At 38.7% G+C, this 19,175-nt stretch overlaps 1 protein-coding gene across 1 annotated transcript in view; it reads left to right on the forward strand.

Moving 5' to 3' along the window:
* Positions 1–19,175, forward strand: part of LOC105926821 (dynein heavy chain 8, axonemal) — a 74,851-nt gene that overhangs the window by 26,493 nt on the left and 29,183 nt on the right. The window contains exons 37-70 of the mRNA XM_036143887.1: positions 337–441; positions 749–910; positions 1,495–1,719; positions 1,810–1,982; positions 2,073–2,251; positions 2,327–2,514; positions 2,587–2,673; positions 2,757–2,864; positions 2,948–3,082; positions 3,200–3,361; positions 3,974–4,220; positions 6,472–6,713; positions 6,818–6,958; positions 7,043–7,274; positions 8,047–8,189; positions 8,256–8,390; positions 8,479–8,601; positions 8,678–8,891; positions 8,972–9,081; positions 9,169–9,332; positions 9,411–9,600; positions 9,684–9,806; positions 9,891–10,021; positions 10,759–10,912; positions 11,063–11,227; positions 11,358–11,584; positions 11,680–11,798; positions 12,000–12,103; positions 13,237–13,413; positions 15,438–15,605; positions 15,734–15,949; positions 17,193–17,330; positions 17,410–17,537; positions 17,699–17,867. Coding sequence (XP_035999780.1) covers positions 337–441; positions 749–910; positions 1,495–1,719; positions 1,810–1,982; positions 2,073–2,251; positions 2,327–2,514; positions 2,587–2,673; positions 2,757–2,864; positions 2,948–3,082; positions 3,200–3,361; positions 3,974–4,220; positions 6,472–6,713; positions 6,818–6,958; positions 7,043–7,274; positions 8,047–8,189; positions 8,256–8,390; positions 8,479–8,601; positions 8,678–8,891; positions 8,972–9,081; positions 9,169–9,332; positions 9,411–9,600; positions 9,684–9,806; positions 9,891–10,021; positions 10,759–10,912; positions 11,063–11,227; positions 11,358–11,584; positions 11,680–11,798; positions 12,000–12,103; positions 13,237–13,413; positions 15,438–15,605; positions 15,734–15,949; positions 17,193–17,330; positions 17,410–17,537; positions 17,699–17,867 — 5,484 coding nt within the window. The remainder of the gene's footprint in view (positions 1–336; positions 442–748; positions 911–1,494; positions 1,720–1,809; positions 1,983–2,072; positions 2,252–2,326; positions 2,515–2,586; positions 2,674–2,756; positions 2,865–2,947; positions 3,083–3,199; positions 3,362–3,973; positions 4,221–6,471; positions 6,714–6,817; positions 6,959–7,042; positions 7,275–8,046; positions 8,190–8,255; positions 8,391–8,478; positions 8,602–8,677; positions 8,892–8,971; positions 9,082–9,168; positions 9,333–9,410; positions 9,601–9,683; positions 9,807–9,890; positions 10,022–10,758; positions 10,913–11,062; positions 11,228–11,357; positions 11,585–11,679; positions 11,799–11,999; positions 12,104–13,236; positions 13,414–15,437; positions 15,606–15,733; positions 15,950–17,192; positions 17,331–17,409; positions 17,538–17,698; positions 17,868–19,175) is intronic.

Genomic DNA, 19,175 nt, shown 5'->3' on the forward strand with positions numbered 1-19,175 from the left:
ATCTTTTCAGGATACTTTAAAAAAAAAATTTTTTTACCTTCCAATCATCTTATATATTTATATATTTTGACATATCCACATCTTTTTGAAAGATATTTTTATCTCTTCATTTTACATGTATTTTTCTAATGTTCCAGTAAAAGACTGTATTCTGTTGTTCACTTCAAAATGACAACAAAGGAATTGAATAGTGTCACAATTAAATGATAACTTATTTTATCAGGTTATTAGGACAGGGATTCTGATATCCCAATAAAAGTTAGTAGGGAACACGTTATTCTCCCATATTTTTGTTTTTGTTGTAAAAAATGTTTTTTTACTAAAAATCTTTTCCAGTCACATCTTCTAGGAGTTTTTGACAACGTCAATGAAGCTGAGTTTGATTCAACGGAGTATGACAAGATTTTGACTGTTGTCTCACAGGAGGGAGAGAAATTACCGGTCAGTACACAATTTTTTTTTACCCATGGAGTTTCACACATTTTTAGATCGTTTTGGCAATTTCAATATGTCGATTTCAAAATAGTGTCTATTTTGTAGACTACTCTTGATCCCAATGAAATCAATATAAAGTATGATCATTGACTCACAGTGTTGTTTATTTAAAGAAATATATATTTTTTTAATCTTTTTAAATTTATTTGTTTCAATCTCAGAAGAAATATAAACAAAACATGAAATAAAGTTTTTTTTTTTATCTGTGATCCTGTAGTATACTACAATTGCATACACATTTGTTTTATTTCAGCTGGACAGGCCTGTTATGGCTCAGGGAGCAGTGGAGCTCTGGCTGGGCGAGCTGCTGCAGCAGCAGCAGGCCTCGTTACACTCCGTCATCAGATCTTCCTACTGGGAGATAAACGATGAAGAGTTTGATCTGCTTCCTTTTCTCGAGAACTACCAAGCGCAGGTAGGAAGATGACAAATTCTAATAAAAATATCGAAGATTTTCTCTATTTATTTGAAATATCAGGCTGTCGATGTGGACAATATGGTGTTCTGCCAAACCATAGGAGCGGAAAAAACCTTTTAGTTTTTGTTTTCCTGTCAGGTCAATAGAAATGGATTTGTATTTGGTTTTCTGGGGTGGTCAGGGGCGGCTGAAAGAGGTGCATGCCTAGGAACTGCCACAGCAGGCTTTTGACAACTTATTGGAAATCAGGTCAAGAGTATCTGAATATAGCATATTGGGACCTTTTGTTGTATTTTTTGTGTATTTTTTCTATTGCCCGTGTCCTTGTAGGTGCCTAAACAACCTTAATGCCTAACAGTGGTAGACATGACAAACACCAACAGCATCTTACAACCTTTTATTTCCTCAACAAAACCTCCTGACATAAAATGTTTTGCATACCAGCAATAATGTTTACTTCATCAGAATTTTGATCATCCACAACTGGGAAATGTGCTGAAAGACATTGTGGTTATCTGGTAATTAATATTTGTACTTATTAAAGATCACTTTGTTTATGTGCTCTTTTGCTCTTGTTTTAGGTTGGCCTGCTTGGTATCCAGATGCTTTGGACAAGAGATTCAGAAGAAGCCCTCCACACTGCTGAAATGGACAAAGAGATCATGATCTTTATGAAGAACAAGTTTCTCCAGTTGCTCAGCGTGCTAATTAAACAGACCACCCGTGACCTCAGCAAATTTGATCGGGTCATGTATGAGACACTTGTCACAATTCATGTGCACCAAAGTGACATTTTCAATGACTTGGTAAGTTCTCTGAACAATTCTTCTCAACATAAACTGTTAGTTTTTACTGTTTTGTTTCACATCCAGCTGAATAACCTTCATTGTCTTCAGGTAAAGAAGCGTATAAAATCTGTCAACGATTTTGAATGGCTCAAGCAGAGCAGATTTTACTTCAGGGAGGATTTGGACAAAGTCATTGTGTCGATTACCAATGTTGACTTCATTTATCAGAATGAGTTTTTAGGCTGTACTGATCGCCTGGTCATCACTCCTTTGACTGACAGGCAAGAGAAAAAACTTGATTGTTTTTTCCTGCTTTCTAAGAGAGTTTTTCTTTCATTATTGCATCTAAAAACTGCCTATAATCTGCCTAGGTGTTACATCACATTGGCCCAGGCCCTTGGCATGAGCATGGGAGGAGCTCCTGCTGGTCCAGCTGGCACGGGTAAAACTGAAACTACTAAAGATATGGGTCGCTGCCTGGGCAAGTACGTTGTGGTTTTTAACTGCTCAGACCAGATGGACTTCAGAGGACTTGGCAGAATATATAAAGGTACCTTAGAGAATTTAAAGAATTAATCAAACATTGCTATAAAAAAATAATTTTTGTTAATTATCATGTTTTTAGGCCTCGCACAGTCAGGTTCCTGGGGCTGCTTCGATGAGTTCAACAGAATTGACCTGCCGGTCCTCTCTGTTGCTGCTCAGCAGATCTCTATTGTTTTAACGGCACGAAAGAAACACAAAAGCACATTCATTTTTACTGACGGAGACTGTGTGGATCTGAATCCAGAATTTGGCCTGTTTATCACTATGGTAAGAATGAGTTTAACATAAGATGAAAATGTTGACAGTATTTGCTTTATAGAAATCTGTCTGCCTGTTTAGAACCCTGGATATGCAGGTCGTCAGGAACTTCCTGAAAACTTGAAGGTGCAGTTCAGGACAGTGTCCATGATGGTACCAGACAGGCAGGTGGGTTTGAAGTGTTTTTGAAAGGAAAAGTTCTCCTCCTATGTTCCTTTTAATAAAATCCTCTTCACTGTGTTCTTCGACAGATCATCATGAGAGTAAAACTGGCCAGTTGTGGATTCAACGAGAATGTTATTTTAGCCCAGAAGTTCTTTGTTCTTTACAAACTGTGTGAGGAACAGCTTACAAAACAGGTAGGCGCCTCGTAACTAGTCCATGGTAACTTTTTTTAAATGATAATTTACTTTTTTGATACTCAGTCTCTCCTCCTTATCAGGTCCACTATGACTTTGGACTAAGGAATATCTTATCTGTGTTAAGAACACTTGGGGCTTGTAAAAGAGCTCGACCTGATGACACAGAATCTAGCACTGTCATGAGGGTACTGCGTGACATGAATCTCTCCAAACTGGTAGGACCTCAGTTGTTTCTTTGGACTAAAAGAGATGCTTAATTGAATTGTGCGGTATTGTGTATATCACGGGCACAGATCCAGTCCTGTACAAAGAAATATATTCTTATTTTACAGGTGGATGAGGATGAGCCCCTCTTCCTTAGTCTTATCAATGACCTGTTCCCTGGTATCCAGCTGGATGGAAGTACATATGCAGAACTCCAAGCTGCTGTTGCCCATCAAATTGAACTAGCAGGTCTTGTCAACCACCCACCTTGGAACCTCAAGCTTGTCCAGGTACTTTATCCCCAGACTGTTTAGCCCATGTAGGGTTCCAGTGTAATTGATTGTGGTGCACCAGCACAGCAAAATAAAAGCTGCCTCCGCAAAGATTACCACATTTTCTGGGTGAATCCCTAAAATATATTGCCAAGCTGCCGAGGATTCCGCTTTTGATTGGAAAATGGGATATAAATATAATGTAAATATAGCTTTAAATCTAATCTATTTTTTCTCTGAAACTGTTGCATTAAAATAGTTAACTGAATTTGATTCACACACAGCCTCAATCGCTTATATACCTTGTTCACTGTGTGCCTCTGATAACTGACTTTTTGGTCAAATTTGATGTATGCATTGTGGATGTATAAAGATTGCTAAATTATTTCATAAAGTTCATTTGTAGTTCCAAGCACATTTAGAGTTTTTAATCATTGTTCTGTCTTGCCGAAAACTTCACTTTACTACAGCCTGAATAACAAGTAAATGTATAACCCCCCAGCAGCCCACCCTCAGCAGCCCACCATAACGGTTTAAAAAAATCCTAGAGGAAACTCTGCTTGTCATATGAAATACACTTTTTCTACAAAACATTTTGTCCTGACATGTTGCTTTAAATGTTTATATTAGCTGTATGAGGCGTCACGGGTGCGCCATGGACTGATGACTTTGGGCCCGAGTGGAGCAGGGAAAACCGCATCTATCAACATTCTGATGAGGTCAATGAGTGAATGTGGAACCCCACACAGAGAAATGCGCATGAACCCCAAGGCAATCACTGCTCCCCAGATGTTTGGTCGCTTGGATGCAGCCACCAATGACTGGACAGATGGAATCTTTTCAACCCTATGGAGGAGATCGCTCAAAGCCAAAAAGGGTTTGTAACACAAATGCTTCAAACCTGCCATATTTTTCGGACAATAAGTTGCTCCGGAATATAAGTCCAATCAGTCAAAACATGCATCATAAAGAGGAAAAAACGTATAACGTATACATTTTCAATAACCCAAGACTAAAAACTGACATTTAATGTGGTAAAGCAACTTATTCAGTTAAACAGTTGCATCCACAACAGGCTGAATAACATAGATAGAACATACCTGGGAGGTTGAGTGGAGTAAATTAGCATAACAAGCCAGCAACTCCAACTAGCAAGTTATCGGAGCAGGGTTCTTGCCAGCATGTTTCAGCATAACGACCTGTTACACTGAGAGTTGTCAAAATTACGCTAACATTAGACCGTGGAGATAATGGCGCTACGTGCTAAGCTGACAGTACAACACGGATGTTTCAGAGCAACATAGAAAGGTCAGTAATGCTCTTGAACGTGCAACAGCGAAGGACAGCCCAATAACAGGGTTCTGTTGCAGTCTGAGCTCTCCCTTCGACCTGCACCATATAACGCTCTGCTGTGTGAATGCATACTGAAACAGCAAAACAACATACAAACGTGTTCAGTCTTTGTTGTCAATAAGATAATTCAATTAATATTTTAGTGGTACAGAAGCAGCATATAGTTTTCACAAGCCTAGAGCGCTCTCTTGCAGAGTAGATGGTAATGTTTACTCCTTGGTTCATGTTAGTCAGTATGATTTACCATTTAAATGTTATATACGCACCTAACTATAAGTCACAGGATCAGCCAACTATGAAATAAAGTGCAACTTATAGTCCGAAAAATACGGTAATCAAAAATCTTTCATGTTACAAATTAGTGTCAGGTGCTGGATCTCTTGCTTTATTCATGCACAGTTTTGTTTTCCCTAACTTGCTCCTGTTCATAACTTTCTTTCCAGTTGACTCACCTATAACTTGTTTATTACTGTCAATAGTTGTAGACTTTTCAATGATCGATATATTAATAATAATATTAAAGCAGGCTGAGATAGGGCTGGACAATATAGAAAAAAAAACATATTGATAAAACAGAAATCATACTAATCCATATTGATAATTATCAAAAAAAAAAAAAACATTTTAAGTGCAACCCTGGCCATTTTATGCTGTTGCTTAATGGCCTATTTTTAAATAACTGGATTCAAACTCAAGCCTTTATTCAACCAACTTTTTATGAAACTAAGTGTTAAAAAAGAAAAAAAAAGACACATGCTCTCTGAACTGTCTGAAGGCCGATGGAGCATTCCTGGGTTTGTGATTGGTTGGGAGGATGGAATGACTGTAGTATTAACCTACATAATAGGCTAGAATGCACTGTTTTTTATATTGAACCATACGTCTATGGATCAATATATATCGTTATTGAATTATCGTCCAGTCCTAGGCCGAGAGCCTGCTTTATTATTATTATTAATTTATCGATACCATACCATTTTATCTCTAGAGCACTTACAATATAGAAGCTGACCAAAGTGCTGAACAAAACACATATGTATAAAAATATATACGTAAAATACACTATAAAGTAACAAGAAAAGAAAGAAAACAAAACAAGAAGTACAATTGAAACACATAAAAAACTCACTCTGTGATAAAAGTCAAGGAGAAAAAATTGTGTTTTCAGATGGGTTTTAAAAATCGCAAAAGCTCTGTCTCCTCTAGATTTATAAATAGATCTTGGGACAGATAAAAGCATCTCGTCCGCTGATCTAAGAACACGGAAACGTATGTAGCGGTGGTGCAGTTCAGGTTAATAGGAAGTCCAGCCCATTTTGACCCTTAAAAGCAAATAAAATAATCTTAAAATGGATTTTAAACTTAACAGAAAGCTAGTGGAGGGATGCTAAAACTGGAGTTATGTGCTCACGTTTATTTTTACCAGTTAAAAATCGTTCTGCAGCATTCTGTACCAGTTGTAGCTGTGAAAGAGTGACCTGGCTGACACCAATCAAAAGAGAATTACTATAGTCCAGGGTGGTGAGGTGATAAAAGCATGGACTACGATTTCAAGATGGCGTCTAGACAAGACGAGCTTATTACTTATTTTTACTTTATTATTATTATTATTATTTTGTCTGTGTTCCTTTTATTTCTTGGTCTGGGAACCAATGCAATTTTGTTGTAATGCTGATGGCAACGATAAATAAACATCTTATCTTAAATTACAAACTTTGTAGATTCAGGTTTGTTTTGTCCTTTATGTTGAACTGCTCATGTTTTTTTTTTTTCAGGGGAGGCTATCTGGATTGTCCTAGATGGCCCTGTGGATGCCATATGGATTGAAAATCTGAACTCAGTGCTAGACGATAACAAAACATTGACCCTGGCTAATGGAGACCGCATCACCATGTCACCAACCTGCAAGTTGGTCTTCGAGGTGCACAATATGGATAATGCCTCTCCTGCTACCGTCTCCCGGGTGGGTATGGTTTTTATGAGCTCCTCTGCGCTCAGCTGGCAACCCATACTCCAGGTACTGGTCATTTATTCAAATGATAATAATTTAATCTTCAGAGTACTTAATAAATGGTGCATACAATTTAGATTGCTTAGCTGAAACGGGTCTTTCTTTCATAGGGATGGGCTAAGAAGCGCAACGCAAAGGAAGCAGAAAGCATTTTAAGTTTATATGACAGGGTGTTTGCTGATGTTTACCTTTATATGAAACAAAACCTCAAACCTAAAATGGAGCTTTTGGAGTGCAACTATATTATGCAGGCATGTATTTAAATGAAACATTTAAAAAGTAATTAAATTAAATATGTTATACCCACTTGAATAAACTTCTTTTTAATCCTTCAGTCGGTTAATCTACTGGAGGGTTTCCTGCCAACCAAAGAGATAATGGGCTTTGCGGAAAGCAAGCACCTCGAGCGCCTTTTTGTCTTCTGCGTGATGTGGAGCATTGGAGCAATTTTGGAATTAGAGGATCGCGACAAACTAGAAGAGTATATGAGAGGTCATGACAGCAAGATTGATTTGCCTCCGACCAAGCCAGGAGAGACTATGTTTGAGTACATGATCGAGACAAACGGTAAGCTGTACACCCTAAAAACAGAATGTGGCTCCAACCTAAATGAATTGTTTGAATTGGTAATAAGTAATTGGATGAAGTTGATCCAACTTAATTTATTTTGTTGATTAGTTGTCAAGTAAAAGCATCGTGAAGAAATTAAGATGGGTAAACTTAATTAAATTACTTGTTACCAATTGAAGCAATTCATTTAAGTTGGAGCTCATGTGTAGCATAATGGTGTGGTGGTTAGCACCTTCCCCTTAGACTCAGTTAGGTAATTGTTCACAACCTTGCCTAATTACTCTCTGGAGTCTGCATGTACATGGTTGTTTCTTTTTGTTTTAGAGCAGTGTTCCAACCTGTTCCAACCTGTTATATAAACAATGAGTTTCAGCTTCCTAAAACCTTAAAGGCTTCTTTATCGACCTTATCCATAAATCTTTGGTTGTTCATAAGAACACACCAGTAATCTAAAAACAGTAGCTTGTAACTGTATTCTTAAATTGTATCAGACGGCCCAGTACAAGCTATATATATATATATATATATATATATATATATATATATATATATATATATATATATATATATATACTGGAGATAGGCACTAGCACCCCTCGCGAGAGGGATAAGCGAGTCAGAAAATGGATGGATGGATGTATGTGTGTATATATATATATATATATATATATATATATATATATATATATATATATATATATATATATATATATATATATATCAGAGGAAGTTTGAGTGTGTGTATAAGGGTTGGTAAACTTTGTTACAGGTGAATGGTGTCACTGGAGTAATCACGTTGGGGAGTACATCTATCCAACTGACGATGTCCCAGATTACACTTCCATTCTTGTGCCAAATGTGGATAACACGAGAACCTCTTTCTTGCTGGAAACTATTGCAAAACAACGCAAGGTAATCCTGCTGTTTTAAAAAAATATATTTTTTTGGCTTTATTCAACCAATATTTTACCCATTTAGGCTGTATTGCTCATTGGTGAACAAGGAACAGCAAAGACGGTGATGATAAAAGCCTACGCAAAAAAACAAGATCCTGAGACCGACCTGTTCAAGTCCCTGAATTTCTCGTCTGCCACAGAACCCATAATGTTTCAGGTTAAGTCTAACGTAAAGTCTTTCTTAAAATTTACCCGTCAGGGTGTTTCATTTTTCATGTCGGTATATGCTGTTTTTCTACTTGCAGCGAACAGTGGAAAGCTACATTGAAAAACGAGTTGGCAGCACCTATGGGCCCCCGGGAGGACGAAGGATGACTGTTTTCGTTGATGACATAAATATGCCTATTGTCAACAAATGGGGAGATCAGGTGTTACAGATATTTCCTCTTTTCTACTGTTTTATGATTAGTCAGTTCAGAATTATGGAACTGATTGTCCAAACAGATCACCAACGAGATTGTTCGGCAAATGATGGAAATGAATGGCATGTACAATCTCGACAAACCTGGAGATTTCACGACTGTTGAGGATGTACAGATTCTGGCTGCCATGATTCATCCCGGCGGTGGAAGAAACGACATTCCACAAAGACTGAAGAGACAGTTTACAATCTTTAACTGCACTCTGCCATCCAACACCTCCATCGACAAGATCTTTGGTAGCTTTCGGCTGAACCTTCATTGTTCATTCAGATTTCATTTTGGACAGCTAACATTTTTACCATTTCTTGTTGTTTAGGCATAATTGGCTGTGGATACTTCCATGAGTGCAGGGGTTTCAATCAAAGTATTTTAGAAATGGTTAAATGTCTAGTGCCTGCTGGAAGGATTCTATGGCAATGGACAAAAGTTAGTACTTGAAATATGATGTGACTTTTCATATGGAAAAAAATTTCATTCTAACTGATGTTAATCTATATATGATGTTACTTCAAGGTAAAAATGCTCCCCACCCCATCAAAGTTCCACTATATCTTCAACCTGAGGGATTTGTCCAGAATTTGGCAAGGAATGTTAAACATTAAAGCCGAGGAGTGTAATAACATCCCCACTCTGTTAGCTCTTTTTAAGAGTGAATGTACAAGGGTGATAGCAGACAGGTAGTGTGCTTGCTTTCGTTAGTTCCCGTCTTAAAATCCAAATGTAGAAAAAAGCCCTAAACTGTGGTTTCATTGCAGGTTTATTAGCTCAAATGATAAAGAGTGGTTTGAGGAGAAATTATGCCAAGCGATCCAAGATATTGATTCAAATCTTGTCAAAGGACTTCACCCTGAGCCATATTTTGTGGACTTCCTCCGGGATGCACCTGAGCCGACAGGAGAAGAAGAGGATGAAGCCAATTTGGATGCCCCTAAAATTTATGAATTGGTATGATGTTGTTTTTAGTATTGGTCTTGGTGTAGTAAGATGAAAACCCATCACCATGATTGCTAAAACTTTCCAATTTCCAGGTGCCAGATTTTGAGTTCTTATCAGAGAAACTGAAGATGTATCAGGGTCAGCACAATGAGGTGGTAAAGGGATCCAGTCTGGATCTGGTGTTCTTCAAAGATGCAATGACACACCTTGTCAAGGTCAGATTAAATAGCAGTATCAGAGATACATTTCTTTCATAGTATTTTTTAGGAAATGGTAATTTGAGAGTTTCCTTTCCCCAGGTTTCACGAATTATTCGCACTGACAATGGAAGTGCCTTGCTTGTGGGTGTAGGAGGATCCGGGAAACAAAGTCTTGCTCGCCTGGCCTCTTACATTGCTGGATATAGTGTCTTTCAGATTACACTGACCAGGTGAAAGTTAACTTTTTTGTCTAACTGAAGGGGGGGGGGTCCTTCAAACCAGATCCTAGGCTAAATTAGTGCAAGTGTTTGCAATGTGGAAGTTTCCACTCCTGCCAGCACTCGCTCTAATAAATGGAAAATGTAGGAACTTAACCCTCAAGGACTGAGTGCTCTGCCTTCTTTCCTAATATATATATATATATATATATATATATATATATATATATATATATATATATATATATAAAATGTGTGTGTGTAGTGAAGAAAAAAAAGATTTATCAGGCCACTGATTAGGCAAGATCTCCTACTTAGAAAGATGAGAGACATCTGTAATTTTCATCATAGGTAGACTTGAGACAACTAGGAGAGACAAAATGAGAGAAAAAATCCAGGAAATCACACTGAAGGGTTTTTAAAGAATTCATTTGTAAATTATGGTGGAAAATTAGTATTTGGTCAATAAGAAAAGTTCAATTCAACACTTTGTAGCATAACCTTTGTTTGCAATGACAGAGGTCAAACATTTCCTGTAAGTCTTCACCAGGTTTGTACACACTGTAGCCGGTACTTTCCTTTCATGCAGATCTCCTCTAGACCAGTGATGTTTTGTCATAGTGATGCACTGACACAGAGAAGCCATGTCTCACACACACACACACACACACACACACACATAGTACATTATCTGACAAACAAATGTGAAAATCTTATTTCTGAATATGCGGTGTTTGTATTTTAATTAGATCATACAACATGAATAATTTCATGGATGACCTCAAACTGTTGTACAAGACAGCTGGGGCTGATGGCAAAGGCATAACCTTCATTTTTACTGACAATGAAATCAAAGACGAAGCCTTCCTTGAACACCTGAACAACGTGCTTTCTTCAGGAGAGGTGAGATTCTGTAATAGCAGCAAAGTCTAGATATATTTTGAAGTTAGGATTCGGGCACCTAAACCCTCTAAAGCAAACTTTAGATTCTGAATGGTGAATTTATTTCTGTCCTGATGATGTTGACTTTATTCTGAATCAACTCACCTGCAGGTGTCCAATCTTTTTGCCAAAGATGAGATACAAGAGATAACCCAAAACCTTATTCCAGTTATGAAAAAAGAGCTTCCTCGCATCCCACCAACTTTTGACAACCTTTATGAGTACTTTATAGCGCGGTCAAAAAAGAATCTGCATGTTGTTCTTTGCTTCTCACCGGTAAGTTAAAATGAGTATTTGCTACCTAAAAGCAATAAAAAAACTATTCAGAAAATGTACCATATGACCTAAAACAATATAAGACCCCTAGTATTATTTTTATTTTATTCCAATCAATTTCTCTTTGTAGGTGGGACAGAAGTTTCGGTCCAGATGTCAGAAGTTTCCTGGCTTGATTTCTGGCTGTACAATGGACTGGTACAGCCCTTGGCCCAGTGAGGCCCTGGTTGCTGTATCCACCTATTTCTTATCAGAGTTCCACATGGTTTGCTCAGCTACTGTCAAGACCTCAGTGATGGCCACGATGGGAATTTACCATGACAGAGTTTCTAATGCTTGTGAGAGTTACTTTGAAAGGTGTCACATTCACACAAATCACATTCACTTTCTATGTTCATGATAGATTTGTTCCAAAATGTGCAGGATCTCAATATTTTTTGTTCATGTCTCAGCTTTCGCAGAAGAACTCACGTGACCCCAAAGTCCTACCTCTCTTTTATAAATGGTTACAAAAGCTTATATAAAGAAAAACACAATTACATCAACACTTTGGCGGAGCGCATGAATGTTGGTAAGACAATTAAAAAAAACTAAGCTTGACTGTTAATTGTTAATGAACAAAAATGAATGCCTTTTCAATGAATCTTTACTATGTGTTTCACCTTTTTAACATTTTGATAGTATTTTAATTTGTTGAGATTCACAAGTGTGAATGCTGCAAAATGTCTTTAAAATTGACTGAGGAAGGATTTTTTTATTTATTTATTTACAGGTTTGGACAAACTGAAGGAGGCCAGTGAGTCTGTGGCTCAACTGTCAAAAGATCTTGAAGTAAAGGACAAAGAGCTGGCAATAGCATCTGCCAAAGCAGACAAGGTGAATGATGAACGTCTCCTCCAGAACTGAACAATGTACACATATAAACCAGCTTAATGTAGTTATTGTAAAAGGCCTTTGATTTAACGCTTGCTGAACCACTGATGGCAGTATTTACTTGCCAGTCTTTTTCCTATATTATTTAATCAGCCTCTCATTGCTATGGTGGAATTTTGACCCTCTTTGTTTCACAACAGTTAACTGAAGATTTACTAACGTTTGTGACTGCACTGCTGGCTTAAGATCCCACTGCAGCATTGCAGTCCGTGCAACATCTTGATCCTTTTAGCCATATTGGGTTATAGCTGGGTTGGTGGGCTTGAGCCAACCGTTCTGTTGATGATCCAGTTTTGACCAAGAGTTAGATGTCCGACTGATGGTCTCACATCTGACTCTGAAATACTTTGCTACACAGACAAATTCAGTGTCAACTAAGTGACTGAAAGATGTATAGGTCATATGGGTACATCATCGATGTACGTAATGTGACGTAATCATCGATCCATGTAATGACCCGAACCTGAGACCCAAAAATTCAAACAGACCAGGAGTGAGTTTTGACAGATTTGAGACGATAAACCGGTGGAATGCATAAAAACTACTTCCCACACTTACAGGAGCTACTGAAAGAGGAAGAAGACAGGTTATTGGCTGCAGCAGAGTCAAAGACTTAAGACTGGACTAGTAAAGGCACTAACATTCTCACATTCCAGAAAGGGCTCTTGGTTCTATGATGTGGTTCTTTATTCACATGGGGAAGCTAGCAGGAAGCCTTACTGCTTGCGATTGAGGGCCTGAGATCAACAGCAAAATCCAGGGATATACACTTTAGGAATGCATGATATATCTGCAATAACAGTGTCAACCAATGTTACTCAGTTGTAAACATATCTTGCATCCTATCATACATGCATCGGTCTTATAAGTAAAACTGAGCTGTTATTAATGTTATTATAATTTGTGGATGTGTTTTGGAATGGAGACAGGAGGAGGTTGGCCATGTGATTTTTGTTTGGTCATGAAGAAGTAGTAATGCAGCAGTAATGATTTTTAATATAAATAAAATAATAGCATATATTTGAAAACATATCTCAGAGTTTGACATGTTAAATCTCTTTATTGCATTTAAATAGGTGCTGGCAGAGGTGACAGTTAGCGCTGAAGCGGCAAACAAAGTGAAGGATGAGGTCGAGATTGTGGCGCAAAGAGCCCAGACACTTGTGGATGGAATTGGGAAAGAGAAAGCCATAGCTGAAAGAAAGCTGGAGAAAGCCAAGCCAGCGTTGGACCAAGCTACAGCTGCACTGAATGTAAGATCTCTGTGACTTCAGCTGGTGACACACTACACCGTTTTCCCAGTTTTGACAGATTTTGAGATTAAGAGATCATACCAACGGAGTGGATTTTGTTTACAACCGAATGAGTGGAGATGACACACTTAACAACTGTGTTTGCTGCTGACAACATTTTTTTTTTTTACCAACTAAAGCCAACTTCACAAAAGTAGTACCAGTAGATGGCAGTAGTTGAAGATATTGTTGGAGTTTGGACTGGCCAAGTTTCTGTGCCACGCCCCCATAAATTGAAAATCCGCAATTTGGGTCATGTGGTACGATGACGTAGATGTAGGGGGGGCGGCATGGGGGTTCCGAACCAAAAGGGCTGTGGGTCTGTCCCCACCACGCTTCAGGGTTCTGCGGGGTAGCAGCGCCGTGCTGAGAGGTAGTGTGGATTAAACGTTGCTTCACAGCAGGCTGCTGTGAGCTGTGATGACAGTCAGATTTCTCCGCTCCACTGCGCGATGAGTGAGGAGGACAGAAGGAGACATCCAGAGAGCTCGGTGGGCTCTGATTGAGCGCAAAGAGCTTCTCTGGGCTCAGGCTGGAGTGGGAGAAACACTCCGCTCAGGACTCGTGAAGCAATGCTGTGTCTGAAACGAAAGTTTAGGGGCTACCGGCTACTTGGCGATTCCATTCAGCGAGGATTTTCTCACCCCCGGTGTTGTGCGAAATTCAGTTTGTGTTTTGTGTTATTTTAAACGGCAACATAATTGGTCGTTTTTCAACTTTTGTCACTTAAGCCTGACAAATAAAAGTAAGCCAACAAACACAGTATTCCAACACGTAGTGTGCATTTATGATTTTCCATTGCTGAAATAAGAGGATGGAAACTGGCTGATAGCAGGGCACAAAAATTAAGACTTCCTGAAAAGACGAGAGTGTAGACTTTCTGGTAAATCCCGTTGTAATGTAAAATATGACAGATTACTGGATTAAGGAAATTTCTAGTATACTAAATGCTATTACACATAACAATTTTTGAGAATTTGGAAACAGTTGCTCTTTATTTCCCAAAGTTATGGGGGGAGGAGAGGAGAAAATTGATATTTCAGCTGCCTGAAGATTGCATTTATTTATTTTTATTTTACAATTTTGTAAACAACAGCTGCCGATTAAACTGAATGTTACAACCTTGACATGATTATATGAGTTGTTTTACCGAGAAACCGATCAGAAGCGCCGTGAAACCCCGCCTCTCTGTCTGCAATGCGCGCTCCCGACACAGAGGGGAACAGATTTTCACAGGGGAGCTGAATTTCGCACAACATCGGGACTTTTCACGTTCGGAAATGTGTGTAAGGAGACATTATCCTTGTTGGTATTTGACCAACCATAAGCCACACACTTTTTAGCCATGTTTAATCCGTCTATTTGTGTTTGAAAAAGCGAGTCTGCAACCAGGAAGTAACTTGTTGCAATGTCAACAGATCAACCTTTGTCAACGAATTACGTAATCGGTCACGTGACACCCGGCGCAACATTTTTTATGACCTTTCCGCTAAAAAGCCTTAAAAATCCACTTTGTTATCGAATTAAAAAAAAAAAAATTCCTAATAATAACATAATAATATGTGAACTTTCTAATATATAGCAACTTGTATGTATAATTATGTGACTAAAATTTGTTTGGTGATAGTTTGCATTATACCCAGGGGTGTTTTTATGTTAGTATTAATGTCCATAATGTTTTATAAAAACAAAAAAATATGTTTTTTTTTAAGTCACCTCGCAGCTGTTGCCGTGTCCCAGCCTCTCTTTTTCATTGGCTGTCAGCAACACACGTTCTTATTACCTGACTGGGTTCAGATCCGCCTCCGCCTTCCAACAAGTTTGTGTGAAATCCAGTTGGGTTGGTTCCCTTCTCAAACCTGCAGACTGCTGTTTTCACCCCATCTCAAAATTGGGCAGAAATCGTGAAGTGTCGTCCCAGCTGTACCTGAACTTACTTGTATATCTACAACTTGAACATTGTGTTACTCTTATGAATTTTCCAGACCATCTCGCCTGCTGACATTGCAACTGTAAGAAAACTTGCCAAGCCTCCTCATTTGATCATGAGGATTATGGACTGTGTCCTGATATTATTCAACAAAAAGTTAGACTCTGTCACGATCGATCCTGAACGGCGCTGCATTAAGCCTTCCTGGACAGAAGCGATGAAGGTAAAAAGAAAAACTAAGTGCTCTTATTGTTTTAAAATACATATAAGATGGCTCCACTAATAATATTGGGAAGGGATCTCTAGTTTATCTCTGTAAATGTGATTTTCTTCTCTTTATCTACTGTTTAGCTCTTGAGTAGTCCTGGATTCTTGACATCCCTTCAGCAATTCCCCAAGGACCAAATTAACGATGAAACAGTCGAGCTGCTGCAGCCATACTTTGACATGGAAGATTATACAATGGAAAGTGCCACAAAAGCGTGCGGTAACGTTGCTGGTCTGCTAGGATGGACTCTTGCTATGGCCAAATTCTATGAAATTAACAAAGAAGTTTTGCCACTCCAGGTTTGTGTTTAAGATTTCTGATTTTAGATTTTTGTGTGGGTATTAGTTGGGATGTATGACTTAACTGATATGGTGCCTGTATTCTATCTTTTGAACTATATCGTTATGTTGCAGCTACAATTATGAAACTATTTTTTATGATCTTATATTTTAGATCAACTCAGAGTAGTGGATAGTTGTGAAGTGTAAGGAAAAGTATTCCAAGTGTTACATAATTTTCCTCTCACTTGATTATGTACTACTTTGTGAAGCACTAACACATAAAAAACATCCCAATAAACTACACTGAATCCTTAAATGGTATCTCACCCGTAAATTAACTTTTTTGACAATAAACTGTTAAAATGGTTGTCTTATAGTACTATCTACATATCCAGGTCATTATTTTTGACAAATCAATGCATATTTGTTGAAATCCTGCTTTTGTGTCTAAAACTGTCAGTGTGGCGCCCTCCTAAAGTTTAACGGTGGTCTTGCATTGAATTTTGATTACGTATTGCTTTTAGTACAAAAGTTTTTGTGACGTCACCTGGAAAAATTGATGTCAGTAGCTCTGTTGCTGTGTGGTATGAAAGCAGCTCGAGTCCAGCCATTAGCCCATCACATTTCCCTCAGCGCTGTCTCACAGGCAGACATCGACTGCATGAGCAAAGCTGTCGTTGATCCCGCCCTGGATTGAAAAGATGGAAATCAATGATAATATAAAATTGGACCCATCCTGTACTCCACTGCCTTAGCAGTACCATCTTGGACATTGCTGAGTCAGCGGCTCAAACCGATAAGGCCCTGGCCCGCTGGGCCCCATAAAACACTCCCTCAACCTTCGGTGACGAGGGGAGTGAAAAATCCTCCACTTCAAACAACCGAATTGTGGCGTAACTACCAGCATAACTGTTCACTCTCCATGATTCAATACAGCAAACCAAGCTGGCTGCTACTTTTCATGAACACAGGCCTAAAACCTCCCTTCTACTACTTTCAGAAACCCACCATTTCTAAAAGTAGCTTCAACTCTCATCCTAAAGGCTTCTTCAGAAGGGATTTAGGATTATGAAGTCTGGGAGGACAGAGAATCTATACCTGACTCAAATACATTGACATTTGTGGATGTAATAGGACAAAATGTTGAGAGATTCAAAGAGTATGTCTGTGCAACGTTGTGCATAAAAATATACATGTTGAAAAAAAAATCAGACAGCATAGTCTGCTTTTATTTTAAAGCACTGTTGTTATTGCTGTACAGGCTAACCTGGCCATTCAACAAAGTCGTCTGAACGTGGCTAATAACGAGCTAAGCAAGGCTGAGGCCCTGAGGGCTGAAAAGCAAGCTGAGTTGGACAAAGTCAACGCTAAATATAATGCCGCCATGAAAGAGAAACAGGTATGACTCCTTCAAAATACAGCTTTATCTCTGAATTTAACACAACGGAGAAAATGTTGACATTTTGTGTTATGCACAGGACTTGTCAGATGATGCACAGATGTGTAGGAATAAAAAGCAGACGGCATCTGCATTAATCGATGGACTTAGTGGAGAGAAGATTCGCTGGACACAGCAGAGCAAAGAGTTTATATCTCAAATAAATAGGTAGGCTAAAAAGAAAAATGTGCTTCACAATGAAAGGCACTTTGGCAGTATACACTAAACAGGTAACAAACAAACTGAACAGGTTTTTGCTTGCTTAAACGTTTATTTAAAAGTATTGATTGTATCAAATAAGAACTAAATAAGCCTTTCTTATTTTTTAGACTTGTGGGTGATGTGCTCCAGCTTACTGGCTTCCTTTCATACTGTGGGCCATTCAATCAAAATTATCGAGACAAATTGCTGAAGGACTGGCAGGAAGAGCTTCTGAGTCACAAAATCCCTTTTACAGAAAGTCTCAACATAATCTCTGCCCTCGTGGACCCTCCCACTGTAAGGATAGAATGCATTTAATTTAACTTGAACACTAGATCCACAAGTTACAGATAAGATCCACTCAAACGTTCCTGTCCATGTTTAAGATAAGCGAGTGGAACCTTCAGGGACTCCCAGGAGATGACTTGTCTGTTCAGAATGGCATCGTTGTCACCAAAGCAACCAAGATATCCCCTCCTCATTGATCATCAGACACAAGGAAGGACATGGATTAAAAAAAAAGAAGCAGCCAATGAACTTCAGGTATAGAGCCTAATCAAATTAAAGTACTTCTTGATTCTGTGATCGACCAAGTCTGAAATACATCCATTAGTGATCATATTTTCAAAAAATGTGGCAGTAAGATCGTGACTGCGCCGTTAAATGTTTTTTTAAGGACTAAAAATTGTCCCTCATGACCGCTAGGCTGAAAATCCACAATTTGGTTCACGCGGTACGATGAGTACAGAGAGTACAATGGAGTACACAACGATAAGTTCAGATGGCGATTCACAAAGTGATGATTTTAACACGAAAGACAGCGCAAGCGTCTGTTACGACTCGGGTAAGTCTGAGAAAAACATTTTGGGAGAATAACGAGATGGGTTGCTGGTGTGTAATTGGAAATCGGGGCTAATAATCGTGGTTCTGGCTGCACAGTTCGGATGTAAACACAGAACAACTCGTCGTAAGCCCGATTGACCTGGCATCGTAGTATGACGGCTGAATCCACAGCCAGAACAGCAAATAAAAAAAAAAAGATGTACATTCAGCACAAACCACAGGTTCTCAGCATTTATTCGTGTTCCGGAATGTGAGCCTTAATAATTCTGGAGTGAGCGCTCTGATTTGCGGACGCGCATTTATCGTCGGAGCCGTCGTGGCGCTTCATCGTGATCTCAGAATCAAGACCGTACTTTACAATAATTGCAATCACCTTATGAGTTTGCTTTAGTCCAGCCGAGTAGAGATAATCTTCTGATACTCTTTGTCCAGGTTCACGTCACTTCAACCACAAGTTTTTCCGCACTCATTTGGAAGATGTCTTTCCTTGGCCGACTCTGTTATTGCTGATATATTTGAAGAGCTTGACCCTGCCCTGGATAATGTGCTTGAGAAAAACTTCATTAAATCTGGGACCAGTTATAAGGTACTGGCCATCTTGACAATATGAATTTAGCTGTCAAAACTTAAAACAATTACTCTCTTAACTTCTTTGACTTGTTTTTCTTTTTAGGTTTAAAGTTGGAGACAAGAGATAATGTCATGAATAGCTTCCGGCTCTATATAACCACTAAAATACCCAATCCAGCATATACCCCGGAA

The sequence above is a fragment of the Fundulus heteroclitus genome, chromosome 12 (genome assembly GCF_011125445.2).
Source record: "Fundulus heteroclitus isolate FHET01 chromosome 12, MU-UCD_Fhet_4.1, whole genome shotgun sequence".
Lineage (NCBI taxonomy): Eukaryota > Metazoa > Chordata > Actinopteri > Cyprinodontiformes > Fundulidae > Fundulus > Fundulus heteroclitus.